Below are 23,406 nucleotides of genomic sequence, written 5' to 3'. Positions count from 1 at the left end.
AGCAGCAAGGGACGGAGAAGCAAGTTACCGGTACATCCCAACCCAGAATCCTCTGTTTCAGGTGTACAGTTACAGCCAGAGCGACCTAGACACCCCGCAGCAGCGCGTCCCCTTACAGCTCCTTGGGACCAGGGCCGGGGGCCGATCTTCCCATCAGGTAAAGAGGGCACGTTCATAATTCAAAACAAAAAAACCTCCCCTCCCGCCCTGCTCGGGTGGATCTGCCATGGGGCCCGCCGCTGGCCTCGCAGTGTGCCAAGGTCGCGGTGCGCCCTCACCGGGAGGGAGCCACCCTCTCCGGAAGCGGTCAGGGGCCTCCGGGCCAGGCGGGGCCCGCCCCCAGCTCTGACCCCCGGCGGCGCCCTGGGCGCCAGGTCCAAAGGGAGAGGGGACCGCGTCCGCTCCCGGGGAGCTGGTGCTGCTCTCTGTGCGACGCGCACCAGAGGCCCGAAAGCTGGTCCCGCAGACTGTTAGTGTCCGAAACTCACCACTTGCGACGACGACCGATACCCCTTTTTCTGATGGAGGGTCACCTGTTTTCACAAATGTGGAGAGCGAGTGAAGACATGCACTCTACCAAGTACACTGTTTAAACATGTGTTTGCAAACTGCTTTCTGTCGACAGCGGTGTTTGCTTTTAGGAATGAGAAACTGACCCAAGAAAGTTAAGCTGTTTAATGGGGCCAATTAGCTTAGAATGAAAACGTACAGACCTTTGATTTAAAATGAAAGTCTCATACCCTAGTTGGTTTTAACTCCTATGTATTCCTCACCCAAAGAGAAGAGTACTACATGTAACAGATGATACAGTAATTAGAAACAAACTTATCGAAAGGGGAAATACTGCCTTTTGTAGTTACTAAAATTGTATTCCCTAGGAATTATAGAAGCAATTGGCCTTTAAAACACAGGTGGGAAAACTGCAGATTTCAATAACCATTTGCTTTAGGGTCCGATTTTAGAATATGTTTTTGTTTAGGCGTAAGTATTACAGTGTTACAGAGCTTCATCAAACCTCTGTTCGTTGACTTACTAACTGATCTCAGGCACCTTATTTAAAAATGAGCCCTGATTTCCTCAGAGGTAAATGGGGAATGATACTTCTTTTCATGGGATTGTAGAGGATTATGGAAGAACCTAGAAAGGTGCCCTGTTCAGTGTTGGACCAAAAGTACCATTTCTCCCTCCTCTGTTGTCATCTATACCAGTGAGTGCGTTAGTGACCATCCAAGAGGTCGGCTTTTGGAGATCATTGCCTAGAAATACGCTAGAAGTTTCCACAACAGTTTGGGTCTGTCAGTCTTTGCTTCATATTTTTGAGGCTCTCATTTGGTGTGTACACATTTCGGACCCTTTTGTCTTGTAGGTGGGTTTCTTTTATTGTGCAAAGTGCCCCCTTGTCTGGTAATTTTCTAGATACTCATTTAGCCACTCCTGCTTCTGATGGATTGATGTTTTCATGGTGTTAGCTTTCAGCCTGCCTACATGGTTGAATTTGAAGTGAATTTCTGGTTGAATTGTGTTTTTCCATTATTGCATCCATCAGTCTCTGTCTTTAGATTGGTGTATTTAGATCATTTACATCTAAGGTTATTATCTGTACGTTAGAGTGTAAATGTGCCATTTTATTAATGTTTTCTGTTTTATGCTTTTTGAATTTGTTTTTCTGATTCTCATTCCTCTGTTTCTCTTCTTGCCTTCCTTTGGGTTACTTGAACTTCTTTTGTTATCTGGACAGTGTTTTTGAGTGTAGGTCTGAATAATTTTTGTAGTGTTTGCTCTGAGCATTGCAGTATACTTGTCACTTATCACTGTGGTGGATTAGTATCAGTATTTTCCTGAATGGAGTGAAGTGTGGAAACCTGACTTTCATTCTGGTCCCTTTACCCACCTTCTCCCCCCCCCCCCCCCCCCCACACACACACACCTTAAAATTATGTCCTGAGGGCCGGGCCGGCCTGGCTCTGGTTGAATGTTCACCTATGAACCAGGAGGTCACTGTTCAATTCCCAGCCGGGGCACATGCCCAAATTGTGGGCTCAGTCCCCAGTAGGGGGTGTGCAGGAGGCAGTCGATCAATGATTCTCATCATTGATGTTTCTATCTCTCTTTCCCCTCTCCCCTCCTCTCTGAAATCAATAAAAAATCTATTTTTAAAATTATGGTCCTGAGTAATCAGATGATGTAACACTTTTTGTTTAAATCATCAAATGTGACTTATAATAAGTCCATTGTATGTACCCATACTTTTTTTTTTATTGTCTAAAGTTTTACATATGTCTCCTTTTCCCCCAATTGACACCCCCCGCCCCCCCCCCAGCCATTCCCTCCCCGGGCAAGCCCCCACCACCCCAGTGTCCATACTTGGTCTTTCTGTTATCCTTCCTTCCTGATGTTCCAGGATTCTCTTTTTATTTCCTTTCCATTGGGAGAACTTCCTATAGCCAATCTTGAAATTTCTTTTATTTCATTCCAGAAGGATAGTTTTATTGGATATAGAATTCCTGGCTGACAATTCTTAGATCTTGAAAAACTTGTTTCACTTTCTCCCATCCTTCATGGTTCTGATTAGAAGTCTGCTGTTATTCGAATTGGTGTTCTCCTATAGGTAATGTGTCCTCTCTCTCTTTGCTGCTTTCAAGTTTTTTCTTTGTCTTTAGTTTTCAGAAGTTTAATTATGATGTATCTTGGTGTAGATTTCTTTAGGTTGATGTTGTTTGGTATTCCTTAAGCTTCTTGAACCTGTTGGTTTTTGTTTCACCAAATTTAGGGAGTTTTTAGCCATTATTTCTTCAAGTATTCCTTCATTTCCACTGTTAATCCTCTCCTTTCAGAATTCCAGTGCTACAAAAGTTGGATCTTTTGTTAGTGTTTCATAATTCCCTTAGGCTTTTTTCCCCCCAGCCTCTTTTCTCTGTATTGTTCAGATTGTATAAATTCTGTTTATTTGTTCTCAAGTTCCTTAATTCATTCCCTGTCATCTTCACTCTACTGTTGATTCCACCCAGTGATGTTTACTTTTTTAGTATTTTATTTTTCAGTTTTATAATTTCTGTTTGTTTCAAAAGAATCTGTAATTGATTGTTAAAGCACTTTTATGTTTTCAGCTTAAAATGCTTGTAACAATTTCAGTGTCTGAGTTAACCTTATTTTTTTGGTGTCAGTTGATTGTCTTTTCTGATTCACATTGTGAGTGTTTTGGTTCTTGGTATAACTGATGGTTTTCAATTGTATCCTGGATATTTTGTCAATAATGTTAGGAGAATGTGGGTCCTATTTATATCTTTTCTCATGGGATTCCTTTGTAGTTAAAGACATATTTCGTGTGATTTCACTTATTATAAATATGGTGCAGTTTGTTTTGTGACACAGGATATGGTATATATTAGTTAGAATTCAAAAGCCCTTGGAAAGAAAGTGTATTGTGTTGTTGTTTGGTGAAATATTCTGAAATGTTGATTAAGTCCTGTTAATGGCGTTGAGTTCTACTGTCTTGGTGGTTTTCTGTCTGGTTGCTTTATCAGTTGTTTAGAGTGGGATGTTGAAGTCTCTAATTGTAATTGTGGATTTGTCTATTTCTCCTTTTAGTTTATCAGTTTTTGCTTCACTTGTTTTGCAGGTCTATCATTTGATACATACATATTTGGGATTGCTTTGTGTTCTTGATGGACTGACAGTTTTGTCATCACATAATTTCCCTGTCTGCCTCTAGTAATTATTTTGCTCTGAAGTTTATATTTTCTGACATTATTATAACCATTTCTGCTTTCTTTTGATTAATGTTTGCCTGGCATATAATTTTCTATCTTTTTACTCATAACCTACTTATCTTAAAAGTGAGTTTCTTGTAGTTGGCGTACGGTTGGTTTATATTTTTTATCCCTCTCCCTTCCTCTCTCTCTGAAAATCAATAAAAACATATTAAAAAGGAGATCATTTTTTAAATATGTGTAATTATTTTCTCAAGGAATATGAAACGTGTAGTCATTGTGATTGTAGGCAAATGATATTTACAAATGGAAATGCCTTATAGTAGGAAATACTTTTTAAAATTCATAGACTCTTTTTTTAAAATTTTATTTTATTGTTTAAAGTATTACAGATAGTAGTACATATGTCCCCTTCCCCCACCCCACCCCCCCATTGACCTTCCCCCGGCATCCCCTATCCCCCGGCACATTTTTCATTAGGTATGTGAGGCATTAGTTTCTCTTTTGCATTATGATGACATGAGTTAAATGTAAGGTATTTGTTAATTTGATTTTTTTTATTCCTGTCTTTTTTATGGTACCTGTGTCATTCAAATTATCTTGCATGTGTGACTGAAGAAAGAGTGACACTGGACATGATTTTGTCAGTGTCTGTTGCACCTTCCCTTGCTTCTCTTTGGCTCTTGGCCCTGCCTAGAGGTATTTGCAGTGTTATAATAGTAAAACTTCAGTATTTAAAAGAGATTCATGCTGAGAACAGATGTCTATTGTCTGGTTATCTGTAAAATATTTCTTGGTAGAGGCAACACATTTTTAAATGCTAGTTTTCTCATTTTGAGGGTCTATACACAATTTTCTTGACAATTTTTATGACTATGATGAGGATCTAATAATATCTTACTAGTTGTAAAGGTGAAACTTTTCTTCTGCTCTGATAGTTTACAGTTGAAAAGCTTTTCTAAAGCACTGAATGATTTTTTAAGACAGTGTTCATCAAAGTGCCCAGGCCCAGGATGCCTCAAAATCAGAGACATATTCTAAGATTTATAAAATTTCCTTTAAGGTGGGTCTTTAGTTCACTCAAGTTTATGACATTGTTTAGGCCTGCCAGAATAGAAATATTTCACTTTTTTCCTACCACTGACAGTGTGATCACGTGGATAGAGTTAGTAATTGGGAACATCACAGTTTTTTAGGCAACTATCCTGTGCTAACTTGCCCAAGTGTCTTAAAATTTCTGGATTGGCATTGATATAACATTAGGTATTGTACCATTAACTCTGGTCTAGAAGTTTGCCTCAATGACATTGGTATTTAAGTTTCTTACAGAATATTTTCGAAGAGGAGGCAATAGCTCCAAGGTTACTGTGTACACAGTTCACATGGCGACCTCTCAGCTTGAGGGGCTGGCTGACCCTTGTTCCTGTTGCTTTCTCTACTAAGGTCAAGCCCTGCTTTTCAGGCAGTTCCTTCCTTTCTTTACCTACTGTTCTACTGTTTAGCTCCTCTGCTGCTATGGGAGGAAGAGTTCCAGTTTCTCTGGTAGTTCATATGGTTTTGCTACTTATTCATGACTCATCAGTGACATAATTGAACTTAGAAGCTGTATTTGAGGAAGAAAACAAACTCATTTCTTTGTAGCACTTTTGTTTTTTACTTTACTAACATGCAGGCAAAAGGGGAATTGTTTATTTTTCTTAAAGAAAACTTAAGCATTAGACGTATTTTAAATGTATCCTCCCTTATATATCAGTTTACTTCTCAGAAATGTTTCTCGTCAAAATGGAAACAAAGTTGTTAGATATTTAAGATAAAAATGTGACTTTAAGCTAGTTATTGTATTGACCTACTTATACTTAGATACATGTGAATTATGTGCCTTCCAGTACTTGAGTGTTTTGTTAACAATTCCTAAATTTTTTAAAACCTTTGGCAGCAGTTAGGATGGCTGTCTTCATTTCTTATATGGCAGTACTCTTGGGTTTGGTATCATTCATTCTGTCGTCTTTGTTCACATTGTTTTTACTTGTCTTAAAAATGTTTCCAGAATTATACTTAATTGCTGGAAAGGTTGATTTTTCTTGAGTGACAAACCAATTAAGTGTGTATGACACCAGGCAACAAAGACACTTAAGATTCTCTGCTTAGCCCGTCTATGAAAAAATCCATTATTCATCATCTTATTGTTTTTAAATACTGAAGTAAAATCTTCAATACAGTAGGAAAATTGCTTTGGAAATGGGATAAAGTGCTCGCCAGTTGAAAGGCTCTGTTTCTGAAGTCCAGGCTACTAACCGTGATGTTGTTCATACTCAGCATCTTTCAGACACACTGAGCTGCTTTTCTGCATTGAAGTGAATAAGATTGTGACTTTCCCTAATGCAACACAGTAATCGGAAGAACTTAATGAAAAAGACTAAAAATCTCATTTTATACATATATCGTAATATATTTAAGTGGTGTTTTGAACTTTAATTACATTTTGTTTAAATATTCAGTTCCTCATTGAGTATTTTTAAAGAAGTCAGTCATGTTATACAGAGAATAAGAAAAAAGGAATTTTTAAGAGGAAACATTAATTCTGTTTTAGGCCTGTACACAGATCATATAACTTTTTGCCTAAATTATCTAAAATGACTACTGTGGTCAGGCCATTCTGTAATGGGATTGGTAGTAACTGGAGTTGTTTGTGGAGAATCGTGTGGAGAGACCAGAATGAGGCTCATTTTGATTGGTGCATTGAGGTATTCAAAGGAAGAGTGCAAATAAGTGACTGCAGTGTTTCCTAACAAACTTGTTTTCAGCAAAAGGTCTTCTACCTTATTGTTTTTAGTGATAGTATGGCATCAAATTATTTAACCAAGTCTAATCGATAATAAAGTTTTCCCATGCTTTTTTTGGGTATACTTTTAAACAGCACAGCTTGGTGATGATCATGTTTGTAGATGAATCTTATATACATTTAAAGTTTTTATGGGATAGTCAGAATTGATGGTTAAAGTTTATTTACATTACTAAAAAAAGAAAGGTTTTTGATGCATCCTCACAAATTCTTCTCTGGTCTGTTCTTATCTTTAACCAGGTACCAGCTGGAAGATGAGTCTGCCCATTTGGATGAAATGCCACTAATGATGTCTGAAGAAGGCTTTGAGAATGACGAGAGTGATTACCACACTTTGCCACGTGCCAGGTCCATGCGGAGAAGACGAGGGCTGGGGTGGTTCATCTGTGGAGGGTGGAAGTTCCTCTGCACCAGGTGTGTGGCCCCTGGCACCTAATTTTCCCTGCACTAAGCTCCTTTATTACATTACATATAAGCTTAGCTTTTACCATACATATTTATTTTTAAACTAGAGGCCCGGTGCATGGATTTGTGCACTGGTGTGGGGGGGGGGTGGCGCTGAGGGGGGAAATGGCCTGCAGGGATCTCCCGCTATGGGAGCACTGCTCATCCTGGTCAGCCGAGCGACACTCCCACTGTGGGAGTGCACTGACCACCAGGGGGCAGCTCCTGCATTGAGCGTCTGCCCCCTGGTGATCTGTGAGCATCATAGCGACTGGTCAACCAGTTGTTCTGCTGTTTGGTCACTGGGCTTTTATATATAGAGATATGTTTTTATTGATTTCAGAGAGAGAAAGGGAGAGTGAGAGGGATAGAATTATCAATGATGAGAAAGAATCATTGATCGGCTGCCTACTGCATGCCCCACACTGGGGATTGAGCCCACCGCCAGGGCGTGTGCCCTGATTAGGAATTGAACCACAACCTCCTGGTTCATGGGTCAACACTCAACCAATGAACCATACTGGCCATACTTATTTTTTTTTTTTAATCAAACTAAAGAAGTTGCTCTCTAAATGGTGTCATGGAGAGTATTAGTACATCAGTCAGAACCAAGCATCACTGATCTGAAAGGCATGGAAAGCCAAGTTCACTTTTTTGTGTGAGATTATTATTATTTTTTTTTTAGCAATTAAAAAATTGTTTTCAATTACAGTTTACAGTCAATATTATGTATTAGTTTTAAGTGTACAGCATAGTGGTTAGAAAATGATGTGCTTTACAGATGTTTTAATGTTTGAAAGAGAAGAAAATTTGTGATTTTGTAATTAATACGTAGTAAAATTAGTTCTGTTCCTATATTGACATTTATAAACTGTGTTCCTTTCTCTTCCAGCTCTAATTGTACTCCCATTCCAAAAGATAGACATGGATCTATAAAATGCAATTTAATTACATGGTAGCTATGCATATTACTTGATTTAAATGCTTTGACTTGGAATAAGAGTTTTCTGTTCATTTAAACCTGAAAGAAATTAAGATAAGAACTTCTTATATTTTAAACAAGTCCACTGGTGGTTGAGGGAAACCGATATTGTGTGTGACATGTATGAAATCTGTTCACCTTTGACTGTACAGTTTGGTATGTGAAAGTACCTTGTATGTCTAGGACACTTTGCCTGTACTGCACACCCCTGGGACAGGCAGGGCAGGATCTCAGAGACCATGTTGTCATGACTTGAGTGGAGTGTGTCAGATAAGTTACAGCTTTTACTCTCTTTCTGCTGTTCAAGGTTTGCAGTCAGTGCCTTCATTATAATCATTTACTTACATCCCATAAATGAAATATAAATAATTGTAGAAACATCTTGTTCATCCTCCTCCTCATCCTGTTAGATGTGTGCAAAAGACGTTTTTATACCTAATTTGATTTCTGGGTCACTCGTGAAGTGGTATTCAAACTGTACTCTGTGGAATCCCACGGACTGAGGCATCCCTCAGGGATCGGCAGCATGGAACCAGGAGGTGTGGCTGAGCAGGGTTTAGGCTCCTCACCAGCTTCCAGTTAAAGTAGGCCCTACCTTCATCTTTCCTATATGCTGTATGCTTTTCAGATGAAGAAGGAATTTCATGGCTAAACAGTGTTTTAGAAATTGCTGATTTGTGATACTAATTTAATAATAAGTTTCTATGGCTTAAAAAAGAGCCCAAAACATTTTCTAAGTTAAATAGCCAGTATTCCAGGAGTGTTCTTTGTAGGTACATATTCATTGCTAGGGTTAATCTCTCTAACAGATGTAGAACTGTGCAGATTTTTTTGTTTAGTTTTGTGTCAGTTGTGATGTTTGGTGCTTTTCAAGGGGTTTATCAATTTTCAAATTTATATTTAAATTCCTCTGATCTAGTTAATTCATGAGGCTCTGCAGGGATGTCATCTTTTTTATTCCTGATATTGGTAATTTGTCTTTCTCCCTTTTTTCCATTAATCTTGATAAGATATTGTGAGTTTTATTCTTTTCAAAGAACCAAATTTTTAGTGTTGTCTTTGCTTTTGAAATTTTATCTTGAAATAAATTCAAACTAAGGTCAATGCTGCTTTTTTAAAAAAATATATTTTTATTGATTTCAGAGAGGAAGGGAGAGGGAGAGAGAGGTAGAAACATCAATGATGAGAGAGAATCATTGATTGGTTGCCTCTTGCACGTCCCCCACCGGGGATCGAGCCTGCAACCCAGGCATGTGCCCTTGACCAGAATCGAACCCGGGACCCTTCCGTCTGCAGGCTGACGTACTATCCACTAAGCCAAACCAACTAGGGCCAATGCTGCTTTTTGTACTCACATATTCCCCTCACACAATCCCCAACCCTTACCCTTAATTGGAACACGGGCTCATTTGAGTGAGGAGGTGATGGGCCCAGATGAGGACTAACAAAATGGGGAAATTGGTCATGCTTTGGTAGAGATCATCAATAATTAACAAAAGAAAATCACTAACCATGCATTTGTATTGAACCCCGCATAATTTTATTACTGTTTGTCCATCAGTAGAGAGCCTGAGCACTCACAGAGCTGGTTGTCAAGAGGTGGGGGTGAGTGGGGCAGTGTTGGGTAGGGTGCAGTGGTACTTCCCATACTGCCTAATAGTTGCCAAGAATTACAGACTTTTAATGTTTTCAGCCTTCACAGTGCTGAATACACTTAAAATGATTATTTTTGGTCTTTTATAGGATTTGTTTTTATCAAATGGAACATATCCAAATTTTGGATTTTATTGTGCCACATTTCTTTTTTTAAGGCAAATATTAAGAGCTTATTTGAAAATGTAAATTTTAGCAGCAGAAAAACTCATGTACTCATCTTAATCTTAATAGATTTGATCATGTATAAGAGCTAACTGCACCATCTTAGCAGGTGTTAGTATAAACCAGCAGTTGCCAACCGGTGGTCCGCGGACCACTGGTAGTCCATGAGGTCTGAAAGGTTGGTGACCGCTAATGTAAATGGCACGATGACCAGAGATGTCACACGCTTCATGTTCAGTAGGCATCTGATGTACCGAGAAACTGTTATGAAATTAAACATTGCATCTTACAGAACAAATTATACATTTAGATTGGTCTTATTTTCTTTATTTCTTACAAATTTTCAGTTTTCAATATTTGCTACTTTTTAATATCCTAAATACCAGGCATGATGAAATTTGAGGTTACTAATATTATTAGGTGATGGATCAAAGAGAAGATACATGAAATTACTTAGTTTAATCATAGAAGGGAATGTGGGTGAACATTGCAATAAGGTAGATTTCCAATAATTGGTGAGTTGTAAATATTTCAGGTAGATTGCAACTAATATTAATGAGTCATAAATATTTCAGTGTATCTCTGTAGATTCTGCAGGTAGTAAAACTTACTTTAGAATTCTTCAGGGAATGAGTAGGCTCATTATTTGGCAAAAATTCCAACTCTGCCACATTGAAATACTTTTTCTGTCGTCTGTCTTCAGAGACTCTGACTATCCTTCCTGTGCAAAATTGTGAAACACATGGACATGTGTGGTCCAGGAGGATAGGGGGGCTTTCTCACGAGATTTCCATTCTACTCTTATCAAGGAGTCCTGAATGGCATTTTTATGTGAAGGGAGAGGATATGAAATGCTGGGATTATTCCTAGTTCTAAATGGTCTCCACATGCTTTATTAATCTGACACACATTTGGGTGCAGAAGCATAGGCATGGGAAAGTGCGGATCTTTTAAGAAGACCTGAGTACTGTGTTGCTTTTGGATTGGTAGCCAAAGGGATCTGCTGGGTATAGTAATTGCCTAATTTTTTTTTTTTAAAGAGGCTCTCAATTTTGGGAGTAGTTATGGCTAGTTAAAATTTTAGAAACAGTAGAGTGCCACTTTGTGAGAAACTATATTCCTAAAATGTTTTAAGGAAAAAACATAATTTGTGCACTATTGGATTTAAGTTCAATTATGTAAGGTGATTTGTAAATAAATGGGAGAGTGTCTTCTAAATTATTGACAATTTAGAAACTATTTAGCAGCATAAAAATATTATTATGTAAAGTTCCTGGTTATTTTCTTCCAAGGACTTCTCTTTTTTCTCCCTCACATTTATCAGTATTTGGCAATGTATTTTATTCACATTACTTTGCCCCAATTACCCTGTTTTAAAACCACAAGCCTGTGTATTCATTTAATTTTTTGAAGTAGTGTGGGATTTGATTGTGGCTGCCTGACCATCACTTGATTCTGTCTTTATATAAGGAAATAATTAGAAATAACATTTTTACTTGTTAATAGTTATTAGTAGCAAAGTGTTATGAATAATTGAGTTATATCTTAAGAAGTCTAGGAATCTTAGTTTATTCTATATAGGATTATAGAGAAAAAGTTAATGAATTGTTGTATGTATGTGTTTTAGCCCTTGGTATTTAATTTAGAGTTTGAGACGTTAGGAGTTAGCGGGGGAGGGGCATGGGGGGGATGGGAGGGTGGGGGGGTAGGTCAGTTTCCTTTGCTACTGAAGGTGGTTTTACAGAGCCTTCTGCCTATAGAAGAATATGTTAATACCAGCACAAACTCTGTAAAATCTGCATTTCCTAAGTTTTATATTTTTTCAAACATATATTTTGCTTGTCTTCTATATCATCTTATGTTTGTCTGACTTTTGTACATTAAACAATTAAATTAGGTAATTATGTGTTTCAGAGCAAACATTTATATCTGTATATCTGAACACAATATATTCCTGGACGAGTTTTGCAGTGCTTAGGGAAGCATGTATCTCGTGTTGTACCTGCCTGCTCAGTAGCTCTCCCTGTGACGATGGGAATAATCTAGACTGAGATGTCTAGTATGATGGCCCCACCCCACGTGGCTGTTGAGCAGTTGAAATGTGGCTCAGGTGACTGAGGAACTGGACTTTTTATTTCACTTAATTTTATTTCCCATTAAAATGCCACATGTGTTAATGGCTGCTTTCTGGGACAGAGTAGGAATGTACGCTTTTGTTGCAGAGTTGGTTTTGTAAGGTTGGAGACTTTGACTGTGACACTGGAGGCAGGACAGTGGCAGCAGAGCTGCTGAGTGCTGAGGTGGCAGCTGTGCCAGGGTTTCCCCGTGTGCAGCTCTCCCCTCACTGGTGCCTCTGAGACGAGGCACAAACAGACCAGGATCTCTGCAGTTAAATGTGTGTTTTATCCAGTGAGTCTTGTTCCTGCTCATAAATTGTTCATTTATTTTTGTCATCTGTTGACTGGCTGCTGTTCTGTCTGAGGCTGAGGAGAACAGCCTATGAATGAGCAGGAGCCGCCCAACTGTCGTTAGGGGGCAGGGAGAACACAGCTCTGGGGTCAACTCTGCCAGCACTTGGTGCTTGTCTTTGATGAATCATGTCCCTCTGGCCTCCAGTTTTTTCCTAAGTAAGATGTGGGAGTTTGGCATCTGTGCATTGTATGGGCAGTTGTCTGAGACTCTGATTCAGTCACAGTTTAAGAAAAAGTCCCCCAAAACCTGGGTAACTCGGATGTGCCACGTGTGTGATGTAACTGTGGGGTTTTGTACACAGGAGCATGCATGTAACTGGGTCCGAGATTGCAGTGTGGAGTTGCTGCTGCGGAGCTGGGAAGGAGCCCTCCTGAGCACTTAGTTGTGGGGTCATCACTCAGGAGAGACCTCTAGTGAGCTGCAGGGTGCATGGTGTCAGAAGGTGGGTGGAGTTAGAGAGGAAGGTGAGAGATAGTAGTTGGAAGCTCATTTCATTTTACTTGAAGTCTTTTTAAAATTTTGTTTAATTCAAGCATAGATAAGATCAATATTACCAGCATTTTACCACAATGTACTTGACCAGAGCCCTCCCACCCAAAACCAGTAAAGGTGGGAATGCTGTTTTGACAACCTTCATTCACTTGATTCATACCCTGATGTTGGTGATTTGAACTTACGTTGTATGTGTGAAGATGCCATCTGTTGTGATTTATTTTTAAAGTGATGACAACAATGGTAAGAAATTTCTGTCCTTGCATAGTTGGGTTTTTCCTTATCTGCTCCAGTTGAAACAGGAGGTGGGTGGGAAGCAGGGGAGTTTCCGAGCAAACTCCTTGGCTGGGCCACAAGATAACCGAGATAGCCATACTCCAAGCCCTCTTTGTCAGACTGAAGATTTTCTGAGCACAGTCAAGAACAGGGCAGATAGAAGAGTAGGGAGGTACTGATTTCAGTTAAACACATGCATGTTCCTTGCTATAGGATGCCACCATGGGTGATGATAAACACATCTGTTTTCAGTCTCTGCGATCCTAAAATTGATATGGGTGTGACTGAAGTGACTGAACTCCGCCACGTGTGCCCTGCCACGAAGGACCTGCAGTGACTTCAGGCTATGCTTACCTCACAATTTGCCAACCTCATTTTATAGCCACACCTTCTAAGGCTGTCATTGTCACATGTATTTCACATTAGCTTTCAATCTTCCTTTTCACAAAGTTAAGAATTCCTGTCTTACATGCTGGTTTACAGTTCTAATCCTGACTACATCTAAAAGATGAAGTTTAACAACTTTTCTAAATAAACCACTCTGTGTCTTTACATTCTGGAAATTTGAATTAAACTGAACTGTTACTACTGACATTTAAATTCACAATTATTTCATTCTTAATAGAGATGAATTTGTTACTTTTCGTCATTTTCTGAAGTATTTTTAAAAAGTTATACACTGGAAACTTTATACTCTCCCTAAAAATAATGGTTGGGTGTCCACGCAGGGGAAGTGCTCATACTCCTGGAACCCTGACATTGGAGTGAGGACTGATTTATAATTAAAGTGTTTTTGCCAAGATGAAGATACCTGCATGAAAATATAGTCAAGCTTTCATTATCATTAAACTATATCAGTAATTTTAAATACTGAATTGAACCATAGTGTTCATTTTACATTAATGCTAATAGAAAAGTCATCTTTTAAGAGAGGAAAAAAGTGATTACATGGAGAGGGGGTCACATAGAACCACTGAGTAGTGTACTGAGAATCACCAGTAACAGCGAACCTTTCCTTAGCACTCGAAGTATGGGCCACTTCAGAATGTTAATCGTTTTATTTGGCCAAGAGCGGGTCTAAACATGGAAGATAATTTCCTTGAGGTTCTAGAAGTCACTACACAGTTACACAAGTCTCTCTCAGTATCTTATATCAAACTAGAGGCCAGTGAGGTCCCTCGGCCTGGTCTGCAGGATTGGGCAAAAATCGGCTCTCCAACATCCCCGAGGGGTTCCAGATTGTGAGAGGGTGCAGGCCAGGGTGAGGGACCACACTGGTGCATGATTGGGGCCAGGGAAGGATGCAGGAGGTTGGCCAGCAGGGAGGGACCACGGGAGGGCTCCAGGGCATGTCCAGACCAACTCACTCAGTCCCAATCTGTCGGACCTCAGCAGCAAGCTAACCTACCGGTTAGAGCGTCTCCCCCCCGGTGGTCAGTGTACGTCATAGTGATTAGTCAACTGGTTGACTGACTGCCCCCTGGTGATCAGTGCATGTCACAGTGAGCAGTTGAGTGGCCTTAGCATATCATTAGCATATTACACTTTGATTGGTTGAACGGACGACTGGACAGTTAGCATATTAGACTTTTATTATATTGGATGTGAATTAGTATGACTGACCTATTTTAAGAAAACCCCTACAGATTAGCATTAGATATGCTATCAGTGCCTGGTATATATGGAAGCAATCATTATTGGCTATAAATATGTAGAATAAATTTTAAAAAGCATACACAATATCTTTTGTTTCATGTAGTTGCTGCGATTGGCTGATAAATGTTTGTCAGAGAAAGAGAGAGCTGAGAGCTCGCACTGTGTGGCTCGGACATCCTGAGAAGTGTGAAGAAAAACATCCCAGAAATTCCATCAAAAATCAAAAATACAATGTCTTTACCTTTCTCCCTGGGGTAAGACTATTAATTCTTGAAAATGGGTTGCATATCAGAGATTACTAGCTTCCTTTGTTTTCATTGTTTTTCTTTTTTAAAAAATTTTTCCGTTTTTAATTGCCATATCTTTTTGTTTTTCAATCGTGTTCAAATTGTTAAATAATTCCTATGCATTTTTAATGGCTATATCATAGAATACAACTGGAGAAAATTTATAGTTTGATTATTGATTTCAGTTCTAGATAAAAATTTAATTGTAGAATTAATCAAGTAAAGCTAAGTAAAATTATCAGAAAATAAGTCATAAATTTTGTTTGGCTGGAAATTTGTTTGGAGGGAAAGTGGAATGTAGTGTTTAAAGCCTGCCAAGGAACTTCACAGTTAAAGTAACATGATTCAGGTACATAACTCAGTAACAAAATGTTTATTAGCATTTATGGCTACTTTCTTCACATCATAAGTTTCACACCTTGTTCTATTGTTATATCATTAGTTACCTTTAATTGGGTGTTAATCCTAATTTTAAATACTGAAGTTTAAATATTTTATTATTTTTATTAAATTACAATACTGAGTTATGTATGTTTAGAATACTAAATAGTTGAATACTTTTTGTTTTGGTGCATCATTCCCTATTTTAATGACAGATTTATTTAAGTCAAAGGAGGCTGGTACTGATTATATTTTTATATCAAAGTTTTTGACAAGTTCTAGGTATTACCTCTTTTGCTCTTTTGCAAGCAGATCACTTGATTAAGTGACATGAGGGCTGCTTTGTCTTTCATGTTTTCATTTAAATTATCATGCTGACTTCATGTGGGCATTGATTGCCCCACCACCACCCATCTACCCATCCATTCAGTGGTTGACAAGAGCTTGATAAGTACTGTGATAATTTATTAAAACTCACAAAACTAAAATGCAAAGTATTTTTCAGACAGGTACATAGTCTCATCTTTAATGAAGCTAATGTTTTCTCTTTAGGGTTAAGTTATTAAATACTCATAGATTGGCTAAGCATTGTATATATTGTTAAGGGTCACCAGATTCAGTCAGTAAACAATCAGGTATTGGTTACTTTGGTTTAAAGCCAACAGTGCAGCTTACCTTTTACCAGTAAATCCACACAGCCTGCCCGGACGCTGTGTCCCGAAGGTACCTGTTGATGGGTCTGCACAACTATTACTCCATGAATGACTTTTTTCTTAAATTAGTCTTTTCATCTAAAACGTATTTTAGAAACATTTGGTAATTGCACAGTAGGAATTCTATTCCATTTTTAGCATGAATGGCAATTTCTGAATTGCTAAAAGGTATAATTTATGCTAACAGATTTTAAAGAAACCACTGAGGAGAAAAAGGGCTTTCCTGCTGAGATTAATTTATGAAATGATTCCAAACATTTTGAGACAGCAATTGAACATGATTATGAACATAAACGTGTTATCAATGTAACCGATTTTTCAGTCACGCACGTCTGTGTGATGATGCAGATAACTCCATTATTCTTTAAATCAACAATAAGTGCTTAACCTATGGCTCTGCTCTGTTGAGATTTCCATATTTTCCAAGGTGCATAACTAATGGTATCCAAGGAGATTTGGATTTGCAAGTTGCAAGTTTGTGATAAGTTTCATTGTAATTGTAGTGTGATATGGGAATTATTCTCATCTATAAACATGATTTTTGTTCCATTTGATTTTCAATTTAAATCTATTATTTTGAGAATTTGCAGATAGAAATCTATTAATATACTAGATCTTGTTTATCTTCCTTAAAGATAATTCTATTTGAATTAAGCAAAAACAAAAAGTTGCAGGATTTGCATTCCTAAAATTTTATTGAATTATGGTATTTATTTTATATTTGAAAGTACTGTTGACAACTCCCAGGGGACTGTAAAGAATATATAGGTAGCTGTCTCCCTGAAAATTGGCCTGTGCTTTTCATAGCTTTCTATTTCATCATTTCTTTATACTTGAGGGATGTAATACTTCCAGGAGATTAGGGCAGTTTTGGGGTACAGTCATACCTGTGTATGTTTTGCTTGTTCACTCAATCTTTGTAAAGTTACCCAGATGTCCACATTCTTATTTCTTTTTTTTTTACCACGTCATAAATGTAAGGTTAACAGGACTTTTCCATTATAATACTTTCTAAGTTGTTACCAAGTTACACATTTGTATGTGTGTATTTGCTAACTTACTAACTTGGGAAGGCTTTGCTCTCATTTGCTTTGTTGTGCATATAAAGAGTCACAGAACAGAAGAGGCGTGGAAAACTGGAAAATTGCACTCAGGAATCAAAAGGTTTTCGAGGACACTTTTAACATAGTTGAATGTTCTAAAGGTCTTTTTGTCAGTTTGTTTTAAATATAATTTAGGGGTAACCTTACCTTTTTTAATATATGATTTAGTTATTGGAAAGCTAATGTCAAAATCATTAAATTTACTGTGACCCAAGGTATATGTTTACTGTTTGATGGAAATGTAGTCAGGTATTGTGCTGATTTTAATTATTTAATGAGATAGTAAAGATTTTCCTTGAAGAGACTGTTAATTTTTTCTTTTCCTTTTTAGGTTTTGTATGAACAATTCAAGTTTTTCTTGAATCTATATTTTCTGGTAGTCTCCTGCTCCCAGTTTGTACCAGCATTGAAAATAGGCTATCTCTACACCTACTGGGCTCCTCTGGTAAAAGAAAAGATTTTTGAAATTAAGTTAAATTATTAACTAGAATATATTTTTAAGAGTTGAAATGGTTAATAGATAAATAGATCAGATTTTTCTAAAACCTGATATTGTTGCTATGTATCATTGAACTTTTATTAAAAGATGTTACAGAGTTCTGTTCTTAAATCCTTCACAGCTGTGCCCTCGGCAGGAGAAGTTCCAGAGCTGGTGGTGGGGCAGGGCTTCTACTGGGCCTTGTGTATCTTCCCGGGGACAGCAGGCCTGTCCCCCTGCCTAACTCTTTTCTGTGCTGAGCTGTTGGAAATGACATGTGGGGTCTATTCAGTAATTCCTGATGTCCTGACAGATAGGCAGTGTATACCTTTGTCTGACAATGACAATTCTCATGTATCTCCATGGAGTCCAGACAATTTCTGGTTGGCAGCTCAGTGCATAAAAATGTTTGAAAGGCATATAATACTTAACGGATATTCTCATTTCAAACATATACTGTTTTGATAATTTTATGCTATTTGCTGATCGTTTTTCAACTTATATAGGCACATGTATCACTTCTTTCTTCCTTTCACCCAGAAAAATGTGCTGCTTTTGTTTGCTCTCTTTGGGGCCAATGCCCAGTGTCACACTGGCAAGGGAGCATTGTGGGGGGAGTATTCCTTCAGGGAAAGAGCCAACCAGGCTCAGGTTTCCCACCACAGCATTGCTGCCCTCAGAACTGGAATCTGAGCAGAGTGCTCGTGGTTATCTACTCTGGTCTGCGGAGCCCACGCCTCACAGAGAGAATCTGGAAGATGGGTGGATTCTGGTTTTCGGGACAGACTGAGCCAAACCCCACCCTGCCACTGTTCCTGGTCACAGGGACTAGGTGGATGGGAGCAATGAAAGTCACTGTATAGGTAACATAAATGCAAAATTACAGGATAGATCTTTTCCACTGACTAAATTGGTGAGATTGAAGGCAATGTCAGTGCTGACAGTGAAGACATTGATCTGTATAATTTGGTAATAACATCAGAGACCTTAAAGATGAATGCAGCGTTTTTATTTGAGGGATTTATCCCAAAGAAATAATGATCAGTCACAAAGTCTAAAGAATGTGATTATTTTTGATGAAAAAAATTCTTTAAAATCATATTCTAACAATGGATTCTTCAACTCTGCTGTGTGCCATGAGTATGTTAGAATACTGTGTTACAGTGTACCTAACATTAAAGGTACATATCTATATATATAAAAGCCCAGTGACCAAACAGCGGAATGATCAGAATGACAGGAACGACCAGTGGCTATGACGTGCACGGTGGCAGTCAACCAGCCTGATCCGAGCCCCGATCAGCAGCACCACCTCCCTGGCTGGCCCGACCCCTGATCAACCCCCAACATCCCGATCGGGGCAGAGCCAGCTGGCCAACCTCCTGCGGACCCTCCCCCCGGCCATCCCAGCCTGATGGGCCCCCATCGGGGCAGGCTGGCCAAACCCCACCAGTGCATGAATTCATGCACCAGGCCTCTAATATTAGAATAAATGGGAAAGAGTGGGTTAAAACATGGATAGTATAAATACACAATTCCTTGATCAGCCAATAGTGAATTTGTTCATGTCCAGCACTACTCAGCACTGTTGGTACAATAGACCTTGCTCATCTGCTTCCTGACAGAGCTTAGATCTGGGGAGAACGACAATTTAAATCAATACATAATGCCAGGTAGTAGCCATACAGCTATGAAGAAGAAAATATAAGGGGACTGAGAATGATGAGATTATTTTAATAGGGTGGTCAAGGCATGCCCCTCTGAGGGGGAGATAGGAAAGAGCAGGTGGGCCATGCACAGAACAGGGAAAAGAGAATACAGGCAGAGGGAACAGCAGTTGTGAAAGGTCTTAGGGCTACAGGATGCTTGTCCCTGTGGGAGGGAGGTTGTGGACTGTTAGAGGGTGTGGACCTGGGACTGTGGTTGGAAAGGAGATAGGGGCAGGCTAGGGGGAGGAGGCCCCCTGGTAAGGTCAGCTCCTCCAGGTGCTCAGATTTTATCCTGAGTGAGCAGGGAGCTATTAGTGTATACGCTGCATGTGCCCAGGAAGAAGAACACTTAGACTTACACCACAGTTTTAAAAGCTGATGTTGAAGCCAAGTAGCCATTAGGAGGAAGTTTTTATTCCTCCTTTTCTCTACCTTTCTTCCCACTGAAATTAACCTCTATTCTGAACTTGAGATTATACTTGCTATGTATCTCTTAATTTTAGCACTTACATTTGTATCATTAAACAATATGCAATATTGTTTAGCATGCTTTAATAAGTTTATATATAGTTTATCTTATTCTATGTATCTTTTTGTAACATGCTTTCTTAGCTTAACATTGGTTTAGAAAATTGATCCACACCAACACAGATCTAGCTCATTCATTTTTCTTCCTCTAAAGCAGCGGTTCTCAACCTGTGGGTCGCGACCCCTTTGGCGGTCGAACGACCCTTTCACAGGGGTTGCCTAAGACCATCCTGCATATCAGATATTTACATTACGATTCATAACAGTAGCAACATTAGTTATGAAGTAGCAACGAAAATAATTTTATGGTTGGGTCACAACATGAGAACTATATTTAAAGGGCCAGAAGGTTGAGAACCACTGCAAAAAGTATGCCAACATATGAGCCTATCACAAGTGTTTGTCCATCCTCCTGGGAAAGGAGGCTTTTAGTTGTTTCTAATTTTCCACAGTTACAGACTTTGCTGTAGTGATCATTCCACTTGTACATTATTCCTGATGCACATTTCAGTCTCATTGAAAAAGTACTGTTTACTTTTTTGTACAAATGATGTATCTTCACGGGGATTTCTTCCTAAGCTCCTGAGTTCTTGCTCTTTCTTTACCTGTGTATTGTAATTGGTGTCTGGGGCCTGGGGTGGCATGTGGTCTTATATGTGTACAAAAGGTTGTACATCTTTTCTCTTCTTGCTCCAAGCTTCTGTATGCTTACATAAAAGGAATCAGTGAGCATTTCCATATTTCTCCTAGGCAAGAACCCACCAGAAAAGCATAAAGCACCTTATAGCTGGAGGTTATGAAATCTTACGTCTGTCGTCCACTAATTTTACAGGGAACCGGTTACTTCAGACATTCCCTCTGCTCTCTGACTGACATTGGGATGTTTCTGAAACACTGGCAATTTAATTAATAATCTTTCTTTTCCAATTACTGCTGGCAATGTTATTTACTAGTTTCTGCTCTGAACTATTTCTATTGTATTTTCCCATACAATAGAAAAGTTAACTGAAAATAAAGTGACTTCATTATACTATTGAGTCAGAATGAAGATTACCTTTCATATTGTTCATCTTTCAGAACAATTCTTCTAGATATAGCTAGTGTAATCAGAGTAACAAAGCATATTGTAATGCTTCTATCAAAATTAATAAGGTGGGCTAGAGTTGCCCATGAAAAGATTTTTAGGTGAAGAAAGTACGGATTTTTAACTGCATCTTCCATATACAGTATAGTATACTCCTGGTACTTCATTAGTACCTAATGGCAGCCAGACAGGCTGTGTAGGTGATAGCCCTGCATGAGGACTCTGATTTCCAGTCTGACTTGAAGGTCTTCCTTGTCCACCCTTTCTCATAAGTCTGTGCATTGGAGGAATGGGCAGAGCATGTAAAAGAAACAGAATCAACCCCTCCCAGTCCCACCGTCCAGACACTTGGCAACAAATGGTGCTGAGACAGCTAGACAGCTACATGCAAAAGTATAAAGTTGGACCCCTACTTCATATCATTCACAAAAAGTAATTCGAAATGGATCCTAGATCTATATGAAAGAGCTAAAACTATAAGACTCCTAGAAGAAAACATAGAGCTAAATCTTTGTGTTCTTGGGCACTAAAGCCCAAGTGCCAAATGAAAAAAGTAAGTTGGACTATATCAGAATTAAAACTTGTATGCATCAAAGAACACCATCAAGAAAGTACAGTTAATGGGAGAAAATATTTGTAACATCGTGTTTGTAAATTACGTGACTGACAAGGTCTTTGTATTCAGAATAATATAAACACTCTTAAACCTTAACAATGAAAAAACAGATGACTAGTTAAAAAGTGGATGTAGGTTCTGAATAAACGTTTCTCTAAAGAAGATGTGCAAATGGCCAATAAGTGCATGAAAAGTAGTGCAACTTTTGAAACCAGTTTGGCATTTCATAGAAAATGCTAAACATACAGTTACCATATCACCCAGAAGAGACATATCCATAGAGATGGGAAGTAGATTAGTGGTTGCCAGGCTGGGAGCAGGGGAGAATGGTGGTGATTGCTATTGGGTTTTTTGGGGGGTGATGAAAATATTCTAAAATTAGATGTTGGCATAACTTTGAATTACTGAAAATGTGAATTGTATACTTTAAAGAAGTTAATTTTATGACATGTGAGTTATATCTTAACAAAACTGTTAGGTAAGGGTCAAACTCTGCTCATCAGCCATTACCTTAAGTGGGGGCTATTCAAATTCGTGCTGCACACTGTGCCCACCTCCCTCTGTGAAGATGGGGCATGTCCCCAACTGTTTGGCTCTCTCCTCAGTGATTCCAAAAGTGGCATTAGAATACTTCTCAAAACAGTGCTTTTTGCAGCCACTGGAAATATCCTGGCAAAGACCAGCTGGGATACATGAAGGTGTTTCAGAAGACTACTGACAGTTCTCTGGTGTTGGAGGAGAGGGCAGCATGGAGAGGGTGATGAGGCTAGAGAGCTATCCATTTTTTTAAAATAAATCTTTATTGTTGAGATTATTACAGTTGTTCCTCTTTTTCCCCCCATAGCTCCCCTCCACCCGGTTTCCACCCCCCCTTCCCTTACCCCCCTCCCAATATCCTCGTCCATAGGTGTACGATTTTTGTCCAGTCTCTTTCCACACCCCCACACCCCATTCTCCCTGAGAATTGTCAGTCCACTCCCTTTCTATGCCCCTGATTCTATTCTATTCACCAGTTTATTCTGTTCATCAGATTTTTTATTCACTTGATTTTTAGATTCACTTGTTGATATATATGTATTTGTTGTCACTTTGTTGTTCATAATTTTTATCTTTACCTTTTTCTTCTTCTTCCTCTTCTTAAAGAATACCCTTCAGCATTTCATACAATGCTGGTTTGGCAGTGATGAACTCCTTTAGCTTTTTCTTATCTGTGAAGCTCTTTATCTCACCTTCAATTCTGAATGATAGCTTTGCTGGGTAGAGTAATCTTGGTTGTAGGTTCTTGGCTGTTCATCACTTTGAATATTTCCTGCCACTCCCTTCTGGCCTGCATGGTTTCTGTTGAGAAATCAGCTGACAGTCGTATGGGTACTCCCTTGTAGGTAACTAACTGTTTTTCTCTTGCTGCTTTTAATATTCTCTCTTTGTCTTTTGCCCTTGGGATTTTAATTATGATGTGTCTTGGTGTGGTCCTCTTTGGATTCCTTTTGTTTGGGGTTCTCTGTGCTTCCTGGACTTGTAAGTCTATTTCTTTCACCATGTAGGGGAAGTTTTCTGTCATTATTTCTTCAAATAGGTTTTCAATATCTTGCTCTCTCTCTTCTTCTGGCACCCCTATAATTTGGATGTTGGTACGCTTGAAGTTGTCCCAGACGCTCCTTGCACTATCTTCATATTTTTGTATTATTTTTTCCTTTTGCTTTTCCAGTTGGGTGTTTTTTGCTTCTTTGTATTTCAAATCTTTGACTTGATTCTTGGGATCCTCTAGTCTGCTGTTGGATCTCTGTATATTATTCTTTATTTCAGTCAGTGTAT

At 38.8% G+C, this 23,406-nt stretch overlaps 1 protein-coding gene across 6 annotated transcripts in view; it reads left to right on the top strand.

Moving 5' to 3' along the window:
- The first annotated feature begins 551 nt into the window (after positions 1-551).
- Positions 552-23,406, top strand: part of ATP9B (ATPase phospholipid transporting 9B (putative)) — a 139,314-nt gene continuing 116,459 nt past the window's right edge. For 3 of the 6 annotated variants that reach the window (XM_023761178.1, XM_023761176.1, XM_023761181.1), the window contains exons 1-5: positions 552-580; positions 6,793-6,966; positions 7,889-7,951; positions 14,796-14,946; positions 17,508-17,621. In XM_023761178.1, coding sequence (XP_023616946.1) covers positions 567-580; positions 6,793-6,966; positions 7,889-7,951; positions 14,796-14,946; positions 17,508-17,621 — 516 coding nt within the window. In that variant the 5' untranslated portion in view covers positions 552-566. Of the gene's footprint in view, positions 581-6,792; positions 6,967-7,888; positions 7,952-14,795; positions 14,947-17,507; positions 17,622-23,406 lie in introns of those variants that run through there. The other 3 variants (XM_023761177.1, XM_023761180.1, XM_023761182.1) reach the window with 3 other exon arrangements.

This window comes from Myotis lucifugus, unplaced genomic scaffold (genome assembly GCF_000147115.1).
Source record: "Myotis lucifugus unplaced genomic scaffold, Myoluc2.0 scaffold_200, whole genome shotgun sequence".
NCBI classification, from domain to species: Eukaryota; Metazoa; Chordata; class Mammalia; order Chiroptera; family Vespertilionidae; genus Myotis; species Myotis lucifugus.
The sequence above is the reverse complement of the archived record's forward strand: the minus strand, read 5'-3'. Positions and strand labels throughout refer to the sequence as shown.